Source organism: Mya arenaria, chromosome 17 (assembly GCF_026914265.1).
Source record: "Mya arenaria isolate MELC-2E11 chromosome 17, ASM2691426v1".
NCBI lineage: Eukaryota > Metazoa > Mollusca > Bivalvia > Myida > Myidae > Mya > Mya arenaria.
Window position 1 is genome coordinate 75,719 of NC_069138.1, and position 19,391 is coordinate 95,109.

The window sequence follows — 19,391 nt, forward strand, 5'->3', positions numbered from 1 at the left end:
CGATCCCTCTCACACAATGATTAAACTGATCGAATAATGTTGGAACCCTCTCACATAATGATTAAACTGATCGAATAATGTTCGAACCCTCTCACACAATGATTAAACTGATCGAATAATGTTCGACTCCTCTCACACATTGATTAAACTGATCGAATAATAATGCTCGACTCCTCTCACACAATGATTAAACTGATCGAAAAATGCTCGAACCCCTCTCACACAATGATTAAACTTATCGAATTATCCTCGAACCCCTCTCACACAATGATTAAACTGATCGAATAATGCTCGAACCCCTCTCACACAATGATTAAACTGATCGAATAATGCTCGAACCCCTATCACACAATGATTTAACTGATCGAATAATCTTCGAACCCCTATCACACAATGATTGAACTGATCGAATTATGCTCGAACCCCTATCACATACTGATTAAACTGATCGAATAATTCTCGAACCCTCTCACACAATGATTAAACTGATCGAATAAAGTTTGAACCCTCTCACACAATGATTAAACTGATCGAATAATGCTCGAACCCTCTCACACAATGATTAAACTGATCGAATAATGCTCGAACCCTCTCACACAATGAGTAAACTGATCGAATAATCTTCGAACCCCTCTCACATAATGATTAAACTGATCGAATAATGCTCGAACCCTCTCACACAATGATTAAACTGATCGAATAAAGTTCGAACCCTCTCACACTATGATTAAACTGATCGAATAATGCTCAAACCCTCTCACACAATGATTAAACTGATCGAATAATGTTCGAACCCCTTTCACGTAATGATTAAACTGATCGAATAATACTCGAACCCTCTCACACAATGATTGAACTGATCGAATAATGCTCGAACCCTCTCACACAATGATTAAACAGATCGAATAATATTCGAACCCTCTAACACAACGATTAAACTGATCGAATAATGTTCGAACCCTCTCACACAATGATTAAACTGATCGAATAATGCTCGAAACCTCTATCACACAATGATTAAACTGATCGAATAATGCTCGAACCCTCTCACACATTGATTGAACTGATCGAATAATGCTCGAACCCTCTCACACAATGATTAAACTGAGCGAATAATGTTCGAACCCCTCTCACATAATGATTAAACTGATCGAATAATACTCGAACCCTCTCACACAATGATTAAACTGATCGAATAATGTTCGAACTCTCTCACATAATGATTAAACTGATCGAATAATGCTCGAACCCCTCTCACATAATGATTAAACTGATCAAATAATGCTCGAACTCCTATCACACAATGATTAAACTGATCAAATAATGCTCGAACTCCTATCACACAATGATTAAACTGATCGAATAATATTCGAACCCTCTCACACAATGATTAAACTGATCGAATGATGTTTGAACCACTCTTTACATTGTGATTAAACTGATCGCCTAAAACTTGAACCCCTCTCAAATTATGATTGAACTGATGGCATAATTCTGGAACTCCTCTCACATAATGGTTGAACTGTTCGCATAATTCTGGAACCCCTCTCACATAATGGTTAAACTGTTCTAATAATTGTCGAACCTCTCTCACATAATGATTGGACTGATCGAATAGTGCTCGAACCCCTCTCACATAATGGTTGTACAGATTGCAAAATCCTCGAACCTCTTTCACATAATGGTTGTACTGATCGCATAATGCTCGAACCCACCACAATTGAGATTAAGTCAATATTCTCCATTTGCAGGAGAGAACAAAAAGAACATATATTATACACAAACTTTTATTTATTTTTCCGTTAATCGAATGGAGATGTTGAAACACATGGGGATAAACTTTAAGTTATTCAAAGTATACCTTGCCATGCTTCGTAGGACACATAAAAGAATGTGTATCAATTAAAAATGAAAACATTTTTCTTGTTTATTTAAATTCGGCTATTGAACATCATCTTTTGATTATGTATTTTTTTTAATTATCTTCAAAACTATTTCGAGAGACATCGGTTGTAGGCGTTTACAAATATACGATTTGGGAGTAAATACGATGTTTTTTATGTAGATATTTTCACCCACTGCACGACAAATTCTCCATCAGTGATCATCATGTCCGCTGCAAGACAAAATGCCAAATACATATTTGACTTTAAAGCTGCACTCACATTAAATGACCGTTTTGGCCACTTCTTCATTTACTAATGTTTTTTGTCTTGGAATGAGCCAATTTACGTGATATACATGTACGACTGCTAACAAACGATCAGATGTTAGTTTCATATTTACATTCAAAATTTGATGTTTTATGGCCAAAAGCGTAACTAACGCTTAAAGAAAAATGAGCTTATCGGCAGTCTTCCAAACAGTTGAGATTTTTTTCCATTGTGAGTTATCTTATATGACTGAAAGAAGGCTTTGACACCAAATAAGCTGATGCTGAAAGATTTAAAGTCAAAACTGTCAATCTGTGAGAGTGCAGCTTTAAAGCATGTGTTTTGAATTTGTTCAAACTGATATGTATTTCGTCCATATGTAAAATAAATGATATTTGAAAATTACTTATTCCATACTGAATGTTTTCAAGCATGAAACTCATATTTGCCATAGCTAGCATTTAGCATCATCGTCCAGTATTTTTCGCTTTCGAGTACAAATAGATCGAGTTAGTTAATATGTACACAATGTTATTCCTTTTTCACATCCATGGCAGATCCTTTCGAATCTGTCATGGGTAGCTTTACAAATACAGAACAATACTTTTTTTAAAATTGATTTAACTCGACAAAGTATATACGTGTTGTTTAAAATATACTCAAATACAATAAGAGAATAGTACTATAACAGCAACTACTTACAGTTAAAATCAAACCAGACAAATAAGCTTGGGACCTCTTCGGATATGTGCAAGACCAGATTTTTGTTCAAGTCAATGATGGTGAACAAATACATAGCCTGTTCGGGTGTTCCAATACGTTCATTCAACCACTCGTTCAAAAATTCCACACTCGTGACCTCACCATCACCTTAAAAGAATGTGACACTACAACATTAAACCACTCGTCCACCGATTCCCCGCTCTTGACCGTACAGTCACTTGCAAAAAATGTGTCACTACGACAGTAAACAACTCGTCCAGCGTTTCCCCGCTCTTGGCCGTACGGTCACTTGTATAGAATGTGTCACTTACACATTAAACCACTCGTATTCCGATTATTCACTCGTGACCTCACCATCACCTGTATAGAATGTAATACTACGATATTTAACAACTCATCCAGCGATTCCCCGCTCCTGACCTCACCATCACCTGTATAGAATGTGACACTTCGACATTTAACAACTCGTCCAGCGAATCCCCGCTCGTGACCTCACCATCACCTGTATAGAATGCGACACTACGACAGTAAACAACTCGTCCAGCGATTCCCCGCTCGTGACCTCACCATCACCTGTATATAATGTGACACTACGACAGTAAACAACTCGTCCAGCGATTCCCCGCTTGTGACCTCACCATCACCTGTATAGAATGTGACACTACGACAGTAAACAACTCGTCCAGCGAATTTCCGCTCTTGACCTCACCATCACCTGCATATAACGTGACACTACGACAATATACAACTCGTCAAGCGATTCCCCGCTCGGGACCTCACCATCACCTGTATTAAATGTAACACTACGACATTTAACATCTCGTCCAGCGATTCCCTACTCGTGACCTCACCATCACCTGTATAGAATGCAATACTACGACACTATACGACTCGTCCAGCGAATTCCGACTCGTGACCTCACCATAACCTGTATATAATGTGACAATACGGCATTAAACCACTCGTCCAGCGAATCCCCGCTCTTGACCGTACAGTCACTTGCAAAGAATGTGTCACTACGACAGTAAACAACTCGTCCAACGATTCCCCGCTCTTGGCCGTACATTCACTTGCAAAGAATGTGTCACTACAACATTAAACCACTCGTCCACCGATTCCCCGCTCTTGACCGTACAGTCACTTGCAAAGAATGTGTCACTACGACATTAAACAACTCGTCCAACGATTCCCCGCTCTTGGCCGTACGGTCACTTGTATAGAATGTGTCACTTAGACATTAAACTACTCGTATTCCGATTATTCACTCGTGACCTCACGATCACCTGTATAGAATGTGATACTACGACATTAAACAACTCGTCCAGCGATTTCCCGCTTGTGACCTCACCATCACCTGTATAGAATGTAATACTACGACATAAAACAACTCGTCCAGCGAATTTCCGCTCGTGACCTCACCATCACCTGTATAGAATGTGACACTACGACATTATACAACTCGTCCAGCGATTCCCCGCTCGGGACCTCACCATCACCTGTTTAAAATGTAACACTACGACATTTAACATCTCGTCCAGCGATTCCCCGCTCGTAATCACACCATCGCCTGTATAGAATGTGATACTACGACATTAAACAACTCGTTCAGCGATTCCCCACTCGTGACCTCACCATCACCTGTATAGAATGTAATACTACGACATTATACGACTCGTCCAGCGAATTCCGACTCGTGACCTCACCATAACCTGTATATAATGTGACAATACGGCATTAAACCACTCGTCCAGCGAATCCCCGCTCGTGACCTCACCATAACTTGTATATAATGTGACAATACGACATTAAACCACTCGTCCAGCGAATCCCTGCTCGTGACCTCACGATTACCTGTATAGAATGTGATACTACGACATTAAACAACTCGTCCAGCGAATCCTAGCTCGTGACCTCATCATAACCTGAATAGAATGTGACACTACAACATTAAACAACTCGTCCAGCGAATTCCCACTTGTGACATTACCATTACCTGTATCGAATGCGACACTACGATATTAAAACACTCGTCAAGCGATTCCCCACCTGTGACCTCACCATCACCTGTATAGAATGCGACACTACGATAGTAAAACTCTCGTCCAGCGATTCCCCACTTGTGACCTAACCATCACCTGTATAGAATGTGATACTACGATAGTAAACCACTCGTCAAGCGATTACCCACATGTGAATAAAGGTACTAGACCACTAAATAAATATTCTATATTTTCTTTAGTGCTTTGACCGACATCTTCGCGAAAAAAGAAATGATTTCTAGTGTTTTCTTAGACCGCCAACACAATTTATTGGAGAAAAGTTTCACTTGTGTTCTTCACATTAAAATTCATCAGATAGAAAAGTTATTTTTCTTATAAGAAAATCAAAAGTTAACGTGTTTTAGAAACTCTTGCTCAATCCAACTCTCAATTCTAAACCACAACTATATATTGTATTCAAATAAGTTCATAATAACAGTAGGAGATAATAACAGTAATTGATTTGTAATGAACACTTATCCCAACATTGGGGTTACCGCCACCGAACGGTCAACAAAATACCAGATCTCCTGGATTTTATACATGTTGACAATTACTATACCTCACACTTGTCCAAACATTGGGGTAACCGCCATGGAACGGTCAGCGAAACACCAGATTACTGGGGATTTAAACTTGTTGATAAGTACGTAAAGGCCTATTTTAAGGAATGTTTGGCATGATAATCCCCTGCTGTGCAACTCCTGCACTGGTGTCACAGTAGAGGTCAATTTCCTGTGTATTTGTTTATTGGCTCGTGGTCATCTAGGGTCGATTTCTATAATACATCCTCCAAAACTGCAAAGCAGGATACTCAGATCGGAGATCTGATAAGACGGGACTGGAATGCATTTAGATTAAAATCAATACGTAAATGTTGTGCAGTAAACACGTTTTTCACTTATAGAAGGCTTAAATTAGGCATTTAACCTTATTTTTTTTCTAACATTTATCAAGAGCTGGAAAATTAAAAAGCTAAAGTATTACTTACTGTTGTTGTCAAATCTGCGAAATATGTTGAAGAACTCTCCGTATGTGAGATATTCATTATTGTCTGTATCTGCATCTTTGAACAAACCTCGGGCCTGTGGACTGTCATCGTACACGTGACCTCCGCCTGAAGACCCTCGCGATGATAGACCACCTGTCCTGTATATTTCAATTAAACATACAGGGTAAAGTCAAGTAGTAGAAAATTGAAAAATAAACCATGTCCATAGGCCCCATAAACAGACTACAAACGCTTCAATAATTGATTGGACTACCACCACCTTGAAACTTTCACTTAAACACGAGTTCAATTGGACAGGAATCTACAATGGGATTGATAATAACACGAGCTCTGAACACATACGGGTATGATATAATCAGGTATTTTACATTTAAAAACTGGCCCTACTTTCTCAAAACAACTTAAGTACCTTATAACATGATCAAGCTCAGGTAAATACTCATTGAGATCGATACGCTTAAATACGTTTTGATCCATAAAATTATACTTATGTAAGATGAAATAAGTTACTTAAGTAAGTTACGCTTAAGAATCTTCAAGAAATTGGAGCCAGGTACATGTGTATACAGTGAATGTTAACAACATACGCTTGAAACCTAACAGATCGGTTAAACAACAAAATCATTTGTGAAAAAAACACAATGGGACAATAAAAACTACAGGGACAAAACGCATCAAAATAGCTTTACAAATAAATGATGGAGTTATCAACTTGGAATGGTCAGTGCGAAACGAGTTCACTGAATCACGAGCTGACTGGGGGTTTCAACATATACTGCAGGGGATTGAAGGAGCTATCCGACAATGTAAAACCTTAATAGTAGACCTACCTATACACTGGCATGTTCATGGCTAAAGTTAAACGTCCTTATTCATTTTGAATATTGTAAATGTATTGCATGGTTATTAAAGCATTATTAATGACACCAAAACCCCGAGCTTTTAGGATTATACACTAGCGCTTCAGTGCAAATGTATAATTTCTGTCACGAGAGTTGCGGGTGAAGGTATGTATCGTGTTGTCAATGACACCTTGCAAACAAAGTGTTCGGTATAAGTATATGGCGTTGTTTTTATCTGCACTGTAGTTATATATATGTAACGCCCATCATGCGTGTGCCTGTTCGGATAAAGAAATTAAATTGTAGAGGCAATCAATGAAAACATGAAAGCCATGTTCTGCATGCAAAGAAAGAACACGCTAGGCAAATGACAATTATTTTTGCAAAAAATAGCCGTCTACTTACACTGAAATCAGAACAGCGACCAAAACCAACACTTTCAAGCTAGCTCCTAACATCTCTGAAAAAGGTAAAAGATACTTTCTTAAGCAGCACTTTCAAGCCAGTTCCTATCATATCTGAAGAGGATGAAAGATACTTCATTAAACAACAAGCAGCACTTTCAAGCCAGTTTCTATCATCTCTGTTAAAGGTGCTAAAACTTCATTAAATAGCAAGCAGTACTTTCAAGGCAGAACCTATCATCTCTGTAAATGATGAAAGATACTTCATTAAACAACAAAAAAGTAATACATTCATATATTTAACCAATGTTGTACATTATAAAATATTTTACCTAATAAGCAATACGATATTCACAAAAGGCTGATTTACTTATCAATATCTGTTGCACATTTACAAGACATAAGCGAAACAGTACCTTGTCCTTATCAAAAGTCTAACGTACTTCCAAATGTGTAAAATGTTGTCGTCTAGTGCATATCTTTAAATCTGCCTATTTGTTATCTTTCGGTCCACCTAGATACACCGAACAAAATAGTTAAGGGTCACCTATAAAACCAATTTTGTTCTTGATATAGAACAACTCACTTCCAACTAAAACTGTTTTAAAGATTGCTAACTATAATACGCTATAATGTACAATAGGGTACCTTGAGGTATATATCAAAACAATGTGAAAATAGGTCTTCTTATAATAGGTCTGTTCTTGATAAAGAACAGCTCACTTCCAACTAAAGCCTATTTAAAAGGATGCTACCAATATAACGCTTTAAGGTACAAAAGGCTATATTGAGATATATGTCAAAGAGTTAATGCAGAAGAAACGTGAAATAGGTTTTCTAATAATAGGTCTGTTCTTGATATAGATCAACTCACTTCCAACTTAAGCCTATTTAAAAGATTGCTTACACTATAACGCTTTAAAGTACAATAGGGTACCTTAAGGTATATGCTAAAATGTTAATGCAGATGAAATGTGAAATAGGTCTTCTAATAAAAGGTCTGTTCTTGATATTGAACCACTCACTTCCAATTAAAGGCTATTTAAAAGGATGCTAACAATATAACGCTTTAAGGTACAATAGGGTATATTGAGGTATATGTCAACGAGTTAATGCAGAAGAATTGTAAAAATCGGTCTTCTAATAGTAGGCCCTTAATAAATATTGGTGAGTGTAGATAGCTTTCAGGATGTATATGAATCACAAGGTTGAAGAGTGTGTGCACTCCGTTGTCGTTTTCGTACTGAAAAATGCACTTTTACAGGCCAAGTTTGGCATGACAATCCCCTGCTGTGCATCTCCTGCTAATTGCACTGATACCACAGTAGGGGCCAATTTCCTTTGTATTTGTTTATTGCCTCAGGGCCATTAAGGGTCCATTTATATAATAAAACAACCACAACTGCACAGCAGGATACTCATATTGGAGACCTGATAGGACAATAAGGCAATTAGATTAAAATCAATACACAGAGGTTGTGTACTATACACAGGTTTTTTTGGGGGGGTTTGTGGGGGGGCGTTTGGGGTGGGGGTTTCTGGGGGGATCACTTGTAGAAGGCTTAAACTAGACCTGTAGGTCCTAGTTTAAGGAATGTTGTGTATGATAGTTCCCTGATGTGCATTCCTTGTTTATTGCTTTGGTGTCCCAACAGGGATCAAATGTCTTGTGTATGTGTGTTTCTTATCAGGGTCATTTAAAGGTGCCACTTTTAGAGTTTTACAGACTTCTACAGTCAGATTATTAGACAAGTGGGAATATTTATATTTTACTTGTTAGAAATGGCGGCATGAAATTTGTATGCAATTTGTATTAAGCAATGACACCACTGTATTGTAGTTAATGATATATATATATAATAGTATTATTTTAGGTCGGAGGCCTTTATGTACTGAATAAAGTTGAGTTGAGTTGAGTTGAGTTGAGTTGAGTTGATTTGAGTGGATAATCTCAAGCTCTGGCTAATACATGTACAAACATGCATTAACCAAAGATTTTATTAAATTAACCGATGGAAAGTAAATGATAAACAAATTAGACTTATATTTGTTTTAATAGTCATATAACCACTGGCACCGGATTTTCAAACTAAAAATAAATAAATAAAAAATCAAAAAAAATCTTACAATTCTAAACTAAAAATGATAATACCGAAAATGAGAAAAAATATTGATCTTTTTTTATAAATATGCACTTTGTACTGTATATTATACTAATAATATAAAGTACAAAGTGGATATTTTAAAAAAAAAACAACACATGTTTAGTATTGTATTTAAGCTTAAAATCATAAGATTTTTTTTATATTTTTAAAAACAAATGATTGAGTTTGAAAATCCGGTGCCAGTGTTATTAACTGATATACCACCACTGTAGTATAAAACATCGACTGCTCTGGCACCTTAATACACCCAAACCCGATTACAGGGAATGTTTCGTTAAATAAACTTATGATTTGAAAATTGGTTTATCATCTAAATCGCAACAAATTTTACTATAAACATTTTTCACATATCTAATAGTCTTCATGTACACAAATGTCATCTAATGTCTAAAAGCAGTAATAGCACACTAGTGTTAGAACGCATAGTCAATTTCTTGCTAAAATCAAATTCATTCCCTCTTATTGTTTATAATTGCACACCTTATACTATTCAATAATCAACATGTTTCAGAGCCATAGCTTAAATGGGAAAATGGAATTGATCATGCTGGTCTATTATGTGCCGTTTTGACAAAGTATGGCATTTTGTTTAGCAACTCGTCAGTTAAGCCTCTCTTTAACAGCTTCTCTAGAGAATGTATCAAGAGTGGTCGAAAAGGACTTTGCTTGTGTTAATACCCTGATCGACGCCACGAATGAAATTAACAGTTTTTTTTCTTTTTTATGCTTATTTTCGGAGTTTTATTAGTTGTTTTTTTAAAGTAAATTCTGAATGCCACCTCTTTTGAAAAGACTGTTTGTTATGTCGCTACCCGTTGGACGCCAGTCATGCAAAATTATGTGATGCTCATAGTTTCAAATAATGACTGCATTGTATCTTTGAAATGTTTTTGCATTAGGTGCTCTGAATTGCATTCCTCTGTCTGCAAATAGAGTTGGGATCTCTTATCATATAAGTACTTGGGAATTACCTATAAGTTTTGTTTTTTTTTATTGTTAAGTTTCCTCATATGAATGCATACTTTGATAAGATTTACCTTTTACGTTTTTTCCTTATTTAGGATTGTTGGGATAAGAGTGAGGTTTGTGCACTTAAACTGGTTTAAACCTCTAGTAAATTTACATTTTACTGACCGTTCCAAGGCGGTACCTAACAGACCTTGACAAACATACCTAGTTTTTCCATGTTTCTTGTTAGTGAATTTTTGTTTTTATGTTCTATGTCTTTGGCGTTTACCCAGTGCCGTTAAACCGGGATTTTGTTTAAACTTTTTGATGCTGAGTTTGTTTCTGTACTTTTTCGCATCAATATTGAAACCACTAAAACAATCTAACATGTTACCACTAAACGTCTCTCACAACATGAGTACATGCTTTTGTGAAATCAATAAAATTTAACATGATTACAGGCTTTTGTGAAATCAATAAAATTTAACACGATTACAGGCTTTTGTGAAATCAATAAATAATATTTATAATTTCTTGTTAACTCACTGATTGTAAAAAAACATCGTGAAAAACAGATACATCATCAAAAGTGCCCAATTTTTGTCTAAACCGACTTGTGATTTTTTGTATAATCGGAACATATCTGTTCATTTTTATTAATGTTTCCTGAGGTTATGGAGATTTAAAATTTATAATGGATTTACATGATGATCCAATTTCTATATAGAAAACAGGCACTTACAATTGCTGACGTAGGTATTAATACAAATACAAAACAACTGTTCAACTATCTACTTAGCCAAACAAAGGGTTTATATCCGTACTTTACATTTTCGCGTAGATTCGCAATCTCAAGCCTTCTTGCAATATCTGATTGTGTTGTTATAAGTGCGTGAAATCTGTGTTGAAGACCAGGACAGTAACTTAATATTGTATCAATTATATATATAAATGTATTTTTTTAAAAGAATTGAACAGAATATATATAGCACATACATAACAAGTAATATTTGAATACACCCATTTAAATTCGAGAGCTACAATGGATTTGAGGGTATCGTGGCTTATCTTCGTGGTGCCCTTTATATTTGCATCGCCATCACTTGGACAAGAACCAGGGGCATGTTTGTCAAGGTTTGATTATGAGTATAAAATGTTACAGAAAATACAGGAGCTGGAATCGGAAATCAAACAGTTAAAAGAAAGCGTAAATAATCCAGGTAAGAAAAACATTAACTGTTTTTGGCATTTAGCCTTGTGCATTTAAAATAAATATTGAAAACTTATTCCATAACTGAACTTGTCCCTGTAGTTTTCATTGCTTGTTTTTGTGTTTTTGTTGATTTTAGATGAGACTGGTAAAATTGATGAAACAAACCTATTACCAATTTGTAAACAGTCACAACCCAAAAGAATGGATTTTCACCAATATGACTGTTTGTGTCGAATATAATAGGGTTATTAGTTCTACGTTCTGGTCCTGGAGGTTTTGTTCGCAGATTCAGATTTCAGGTGGCGCAAGCCCAGTGAAATTAAATGCGCAAAACTCCGTAAGGGTCAAATACAACATTCCGAAACAAAATGCAGTACATTCAAAACTCGCTTGGCTCGAACTCCTCTTTGGCTCGAACTTGATTTAGAGGACCTATTTCTCTATATTGAAGGTTAACGATCCCGCTTGGCTAGAATTTTCCGACGCTCGAAGTATTTTCGCCGGTCCCGAGGAGTTCGAGCCAACGGAATGCGAGTGTAATAATAACCCTTTTATTATATGCATGACTGGTTAATTCACTTAAAGGGCAAATGTTTTCATATTAAATGCCATTCAATGACGCGCTAATTTGTTTAATGACGTCATTTCAACATTGCACAATGGAACGTTTATGATGTGACGTCAGCAGAATAGAATACGGCCGTATTTCAATGGAATGGAATAAAGACTACCGTATATTGCGAAATCGATTGCTATTGGATTTATGATGGGTATTTAATAAATGCTGTTTATTCATATTTAATTGACCGAAAGCATGAATTTTGATCATAAAATTAATTCAATTGATTTTACAACTCGTTGTCCATCAATAGTGTAATCTATAAATTGTTATGTTTTACTTTTAAGCAAAGGTATCGTTCATGGCTCAACTAAGCGCGGAGGTCGAAAACCCTGCTATCGGCAGATCCATTGTCTTCGACGACGTTCTTCAAAACCATGGCAACAGTTACAATGGTAACAACGGAGTGTTTGTTGCCAAGGTTCCAGGCGTTTATATGTTCCATCTCACAGCTTCTTCAAAACCAGCAACAGGAAACCATGTATGATTTTATGTAATCATGATCATGATCATGATCATGATCATCATCATCATGATCATCATCATCATCATCATCATCATCATCATCATCATCATCATCATCATCATCATCATCACCATCATCATTGTCGTCATCGTCGTCAATATGAGAGGGCTCTTGTTTTATTTAAGTTGCAGTCGTCGTCGTCGTCGTCATCATCATTTATACAAGATTTTGCATATTTCATCAAATATTTGCTAAGTAAGATTCGAAGTTGTTCGTGTATTAAGGCTATGCACTCCTTAAATGTTAAATGTCAATTTTACTTTCACATATGACAGATATGAAGTGTCATATATAAAGCAGCTTACAACGTGCTGGAAGACCAATTCACGCAGAAATATGGTATAACTCATGAAGGTCACCGCGATGTGTTTGTTTTATTTTAGGAAGCTCTTGTCACTATTGTTCCTCCGAGCTAGAACAATTTAAATTATCATATGACCAATGAAATGCTTCAATTTGGAAAATGGCTTAAGTTATGCAAGGACTTAATATGCTATATAAACATCGGTCCAGCGTTAAGAATTAACGAATTGAGAGCGCCTTCTACACACATTCAGAGCATTTGCTTTTGGAGTTATCCTGGTCCTTTTTGGAATTTCACCCTCATAATGTTGTCAATGCTTTCCACTGTCAACCTTGAGCTAGTTTTGACAAATATTATCTTTTTTTAAATAACAGGGGTATGGATCCCCCGGTGGGGGACCAGGGAATGGGTCGAATATTTCGGGGGACTCCCCCTGCCGGGGGATATGGCATGTATGCATTCTTTTTTAGGGGAATGGATCCCCCGGCGGTCGACACTCCCGGGTATCCCCCCGCGGGGGATATGGCATGTATGCTTCCCTTTGTATTCATGAGATGCAAAAATGTTTTTGTTTTTTACAGCTAGGGCTGTACGTTATGAAAAACGATGTTAAGGTCAACTACCTCTTCTTAGACAACAACAAGGACTTCTGGCTGCACCGTTCTGTTCCGACTGTCATTGACCTCGAGACCGGGGACCAGGTCAAGGTCATTTTTGGGAATGTCATCAAGTCATCAACTCTGGGTGGATGCTGCTTTCATACACATTTCAGCGGAGTTTTTATTTCCAAGCAATAGAATGTTAGAGACTGTGCGAAACACATCGCGTAAATGTATACGTACGTATATTTAAAAAAACAGGTGGCAGTTCGGTTTAAAAGCCGGTTTTATTCATCTACTTAAAACTTGTACGCGCATAAATTACTTTCCTTGTGCTATTGCATATGACATTCTTAACTTGTACATACTTGGATGACGTATTAAACAAGGAAATGCATCTGTCATTTTAAACTTGTACACATACTATGCTGATACAGTAAACAATGAATTGCACATGCCATTCTAAAATGGTACATATACTTGGATGAGGAAGTAAAAAAGGAGTTGCACAGGCCATTCTTAACCTGTACACGTATAAGGATGATGTAGTATAAAGGAATTGCCCATGTTATAAATTGTACACAAATACGGATGACGTAGTAACCAAGAAATTGCACATGTCATTTTAAACTTGTTCAGATACATGGTTGATGTAGTAATTAACATATTGAACATGCCATTCTTATCTTGGACACATACTTGGATGATGTAATAAAAAGGAATTGAAAATGCCATTCTTAACTTGTACACATATAAGGGTGACGTGGTAACCAAGGAATTGCATGTTTCATTCTATATTTGTTCATGTACTTTGATAACATAGTAAACGAGGATATGCACACATCATTCTTTACTTGTACACACACTTTTTAGGGAAGGCACGTCAAAGTGGTGCTTCATCAAAATCATAAACAAAACCAGACTTTTATAATATTTTTATTTTACTACATAGTGATATACGCTCACTTTCAGCAAAATGTATTATTGTTAAATGTAATCAGCTTGATGTAGCCTCAACCACTGTTTGGCATATGTATATTAAAAGAATAAGTACGATAAAATATATCAGTGTAACGTAACCTTTACCATAGATCTACATCCATGCACTTCAATCAAAGTAATATGAGTACGTTATAATATATCAGTGTAACGTAACCTTAACCATTGATTTATATCCATGCACTGCAATTGAAATAATATAAGGACGTTAAAATGTATCAGTTAAACGTAACCTTTATCTTTATTTGACAAATGCTTATCATAAGAATATTGAAATATATCAGTTTAACGTAACCTTTATCAGAATTTGACATACGTCAATTTAAATAGTATAAACAAGTTAATGTATATCAGTGTAACGTAATCTTTACCAGAACTTGACACACGCCAATTTAAATATTATAAACAAGTTAAAGTATATCAGTTTAACGTAACCTTTACCAGAATTTGACATACATGTACGTCAACTGTAATAATATGAAGACGTTAACATATATCAGTTTAATGTACTAACCTTTACCATAATTTGACAAACGCTCTTTATTAGAACATGAACACTTTGAAATATATCAGTTTAACGTTACCTTTATCTTAATTTGATAAACGCAAATTAAAAGAATAAGAGGACGTGAAAAATATATCAGTTTAGCGTAACCTTTACCAGAATTTGACATACATGTACGTCAACTGTAATAATATGAAAAAGTTAACATATATCAGTTTAATGTAACCTTTACCTTAATTTGACAAACGCTCTTTATTAGAACATGAACACTTTGAAATATATAAGTTTAACGTTACCTTTATCTTTATTTGATTAACGCAAATTAAAAGAATATGAGGTCGTGAAAATATATCAGTTTAGCGTAACCTTTAACATTATTCAACATATGCTAATTTAAAGAATATGAACAAGTTAAAGTATATCAGTTTAATGTAACCTTTATCTAAGTTTGACTAACGCATATCAAAAGAATATGAAAACGTAAAAATATAGCAGTCTAACGTAACCTTTGCCATTATTCAACATACGCTAATTAAAAGAATATGAACAAGTTAAAGTATATCAGTTTAATGTAACCTTTACCATAATTTGACAAAAGCCAATTAAAAGAATATAAACAAGTTGCAATAGAAAAAGATATAGAGAAAAATGCTCGCCTTGCAGCGTTCAAATAATATTATTGATATTGACAAGATAATCATTACTAAAGAATTTAAGATTTTAGCATTCCATTTATCCTTCAGTTTTACGTTTCATCTATAATCCCCGTAGATGTATTTGTTATTGTTTTAGAAGGAGTGGTGTATCATTAATTGAATCAGTGATTGTAATCGATGCGCCTTTAATGAATGATTATTAATTGATATCAAACAATGACGGCATTTACAATGGTTCGCAAACAATAACATATTTATTTGTTTGTTTCAAATTGAGCCATAGTTTAAATCGTTGATCCGGCGACATTTTAATTCAAAACATGTATCTATTAGATGCTCATTAAACAAGTCCTTTGTCTTTGTAAATTTATACACTAAGTAAACAGTTGTGTTTAATAAGTCATAGTACATTTTGGTTTCGACCCACGCTCATAAAAATATTACGGATTTATTTCATCTTAAGTTTGAGGAAAATACATTAAGTTCTGTATATTGTTGAACATATCAATTTAATGGAGAGGTTTATTAGTGATCACAGGCTTAATGTTTTAAATAAAAGTTTCGAAATACATGCACGGGAGGTTTGAAACATACTGCTATCCAATTGGATAAAATATAATTTCAAACATTAAATGAAGTTTGTGGATAAAACGCAATAGTCTACAGGGAGATAATTTTTTATTATATGGAGTTGTTCATATTATTCAAATGATATATGTGTATTAATTGATATAGTCATTTTTTTCTAAAACATCCGAATTCAAAGGAGAGAAAGGACTTTATTTTGTGCAAAGTAGTCAATATTTTGCAAAAAAAAAGATGAATTCAACGGAGAGACTTAAAATATTACACCGACAAGAACAGAAAAACCGAAAGTTTGTTTGTGTTATGAACGATATGTCAAAGACGCAACAAAGCAGGTACGAGCGATTCATTGACAAAGAGAAGCATGAATCGGTCCAGAACTGTGACAAAGGTATCGTGCTGACAAGAAAGAACATTGTTCGACAGAGAGTGTTAAAGAAATGCATGCGAGACAAATGTGAAGAACTAGAGAGAAAACAAGCAAATAAGTTGTTTGGTAGATATCAGGGAACAGCCATGGACACAATTGCGGCTCAGGTGGAACCTTTCTTAGAAAAGAACCACCCACGAATCAGAAGAAGACAGCACATTGAAGAACTGTTCCATGCTGGATATGAACACGGTGCGTTAATAGATGATGAAACTATTCAAGACAAAGTTAAAAAATACTTTAGCCAACCGCTTATCCATGTTTTCCACTCCGAAGATGACGAAAGGAATCAAGCAGAAACGGAAGTGTCATCCTCGTTTCCGCATTTGTCAAAGCATTTCTACACCGGAAACCGACGGAGTACGCCTAAGACACAATCATCCGAAAGGTATGAAACGATTACAGAAATTCCCGAACAGGAAGAAACTGAACTGAGCACTAAGGCAGAAAGACTGTTTGTCAGTCGAAAAGCTAACAAGTTTATGTCAGAAGATATTCCTGATGACATCTCAGTACAGAGCGAAGCACCGAAGATAAACCTATATGCATCTACGACTAATAGAGATCGAAGACCAATAACTCTTCCACCGATCAAGCTTGGAACAGACAAAGCAGACAAACCTCGAGGCCACCAGAATGTCAACGATGATTGCATTACCCAGCTCATCGGAAGACTTCATCGTGCACGAAATACTCGTGAGAAAGAAATAAAACTGAAAAAGGAGAAACGAGCAAAACGCCTGCAAGCGGAACGAGTGAGAAGAAATGGGACAGCTGAATCGGATGAACATAAGCGTGACAAAGAAGCTCATATACAGGCTTTGAAAGATTGGGATATGTACGAAGAGAGAAAGAATGAACTCTTAAACAGTATATCAAACACTAGGAAGAAACTTGTGAAACATGGCGACATGAACAAAGGAGACAGACATGGATTAGAGGAAGGGAGAATATATTTGCCGCCAATCAAGGTTATCCAAAGACCAGTGTTGTTAAAGTAGGCGCTATTCATGTGGTGATATAATTCTAATGTGAGTTACTTACTTTAAAGTAAAATGACGAAAAGCGTTCACTGATTTTTTATCATAGACCAGTGTTGTAAAAATAGAAGCTATTCGTTTGCTGATTTTATAATAACGAGTAACTTGTTTTAAAAGTAAAAGAAGAAAAAGCTTACGTTAAGGTTTTATCAATGACCGGTGTTGTTTAATGTGATGATTAAATAATTATGTGTGGTATTTGAAGCAAAGGTAGCAGTAGAAAAGGCTTATACTAAGCTATTAGAATTTGTGTATACTGTTTATGTTTTGTTGTGTTATCAGAGAGCTGACAAAACAAAATCTTGTACTAGTTATTGTAGCTAAAACGTAAAGGCAAAAGCTGCAGAGTTGAAATTACCTTGCGAAATTTATCTTTTGTACAATTTGTATTTGTAGGCTCGCTGAAATTGCATAAATCACTTTCTTCTAACTATCGTACACAAACATATCCATCTTTGCAGAGTATTCATACCATGGTTAGGTAGTGGACACAATTTAGTTTACAGCTACACGTACCCCTATAAGTATTGTTTTCTAAACTCTCAATTTTCGTTATTACATGTATGTTCAATTGCAAATTGTACAATCTATTAACAGTGTTCAACACTGTCTACAGTGTGTTTTATTTGTACTGAAGGACCTTCTGCAGTGCAAATGTCTTTTGAATGACCAAAATATTCACAAATTATTAAGTTAAAGCCCTCCCAATCTATTTTTACACTGTGGAAAACCCTTATTGAAAGAATTGTGTCATTCACACAACCATATATTTTGAGTATATAACTGCACTGCGTTAGCTCGTAGTTGCTTTGTAACATAAGGGGTTCAAGCTTCCAACATCATCGAGTTTTGTTAACATTGGGCCGAGTGTACATAACCTTTCTTAAACTCAAAACGTTATTAAATTAAGTGTTGTTCGATTTAAACCCAAATAACGTGCTGCTGGTGGGTTCACATATCTTAAATAAAACAAGATCGGCTGAAATAGTTGTCTCTTTTTTATTGGAAATTCAAAATCACAAAAATATTTTTCAAACATCAAGATTGGAAATATTTGCAAGTTAAGAACGACTATGAAAGGACGATCTTTAACAATCTTGTTCAGATTGAATTGCTTAAAAAATATTTAAAAAAATCACATGAATTATAATGTTTCAAAACTTGGAAAGGTTATTGATGCAATTTGGATACATTTCAACCTATTATTTCTTAACATTGTGTTTTTTGATACCGTTTACAATTGTATACTGTTAACACCATTATTTTAATCTATGACAAATAAACCATTGTTCAATGGTGATTTTTTTTCATTTTTACCAACATGTTACAGACCTTTACTGGCATAAACAAGATAAAAAAAGTAAATACGCCCAGTAGCAAAGAAAATGTCTGGTTTTATGGCAAAATGGCAATATTATGACACTTAGACAAAGACAACTATTGCTTCGGAGGTGCATTTAATCAAAGCAAATATTTGATTGTTTACAATTGAAGTGCTTTAAACCGTAATACGAGAATATACTCAATCGATAAGCACGCAATGTGTCAATAGTCAGTATGTCTAACGACCTTTCATATACAGGATAACGTAAACACTCATTAACCCTTATTCACATTGCAGTCAAAAAC

General features: G+C 35.5%; 2 protein-coding genes across 4 annotated transcripts; one reads left to right on the plus strand and one right to left on the minus strand.

The window, feature by feature from the left end:
- Positions 1-1,913: 1,913 nt before the first annotated feature.
- Positions 1,914-7,670, minus strand: LOC128224766 (uncharacterized). 3 transcript variants are annotated; one of them, XM_052934791.1, is made up of 5 exons: positions 7,590-7,670; positions 7,175-7,229; positions 5,907-6,064; positions 2,856-3,023; positions 1,914-2,116 (listed from the first exon to the last, which is right to left on the minus strand). In XM_052934791.1, exons 2-5 carry the CDS (start codon positions 7,225-7,227, stop codon positions 2,058-2,060), a joined length of 438 nt encoding a protein of 145 aa, XP_052790751.1. In that variant the 5' UTR covers positions 7,228-7,229; positions 7,590-7,670; the 3' UTR covers positions 1,914-2,057. The 3 variants fall into 3 exon arrangements, with proteins under 3 accessions (XP_052790751.1, XP_052790750.1, XP_052790752.1); XM_052934790.1 differs by lacking the exon at positions 7,590-7,670 and adding an exon at positions 7,506-7,565; XM_052934792.1 differs by lacking the exons at positions 1,914-2,116; positions 2,856-3,023 and adding an exon at positions 4,418-4,514 and having other exon boundaries at positions 7,506-7,591.
- A 3,478-nt stretch (positions 7,671-11,148) lies between these two features.
- On the plus strand, positions 11,149-14,281 carry LOC128224843 (complement C1q-like protein 4). The gene is made up of 3 exons (XM_052934922.1): positions 11,149-11,506; positions 12,406-12,599; positions 13,530-14,281. The coding sequence occupies exons 1-3, from the start codon at positions 11,329-11,331 to the stop codon at positions 13,743-13,745; spliced, it is 588 nt and encodes a 195-aa protein (XP_052790882.1). The 5' UTR covers positions 11,149-11,328; the 3' UTR covers positions 13,746-14,281.
- Positions 14,282-19,391: the final 5,110 nt, after the last annotated feature.

Coding starts and splice junctions, on each gene's coding strand:
- LOC128224843 (XM_052934922.1), top strand. CDS start 11,329: ATGGATTTGAGGGTATCGTGGCTTATCTTCGTGGTGCCCTTTATATTT. Junction 11,507..12,405: donor AGAAAGCGTAAATAATCCAG/GTAAGAAAAACA, acceptor TTTACTTTTAAG/CAAAGGTATCGTTCATGGCT. Junction 12,600..13,529: donor AACCAGCAACAGGAAACCAT/GTATGATTTTAT, acceptor TGTTTTTTACAG/CTAGGGCTGTACGTTATGAA.
- LOC128224766 (XM_052934791.1), bottom strand. CDS start 7,227: ATGTTAGGAGCTAGCTTGAAAGTGTTGGTTTTGGTCGCTGTTCTGATT. Junction 6,065..7,174: donor GTCGCTGTTCTGATTTCAGT/GTAAGTAGACGG, acceptor TGAAATATACAG/GACAGGTGGTCTATCATCGC. Junction 3,024..5,906: donor TCGCAGATTTGACAACAACA/GTAAGTAATACT, acceptor CATTCTTTTAAG/GTGATGGTGAGGTCACGAGT.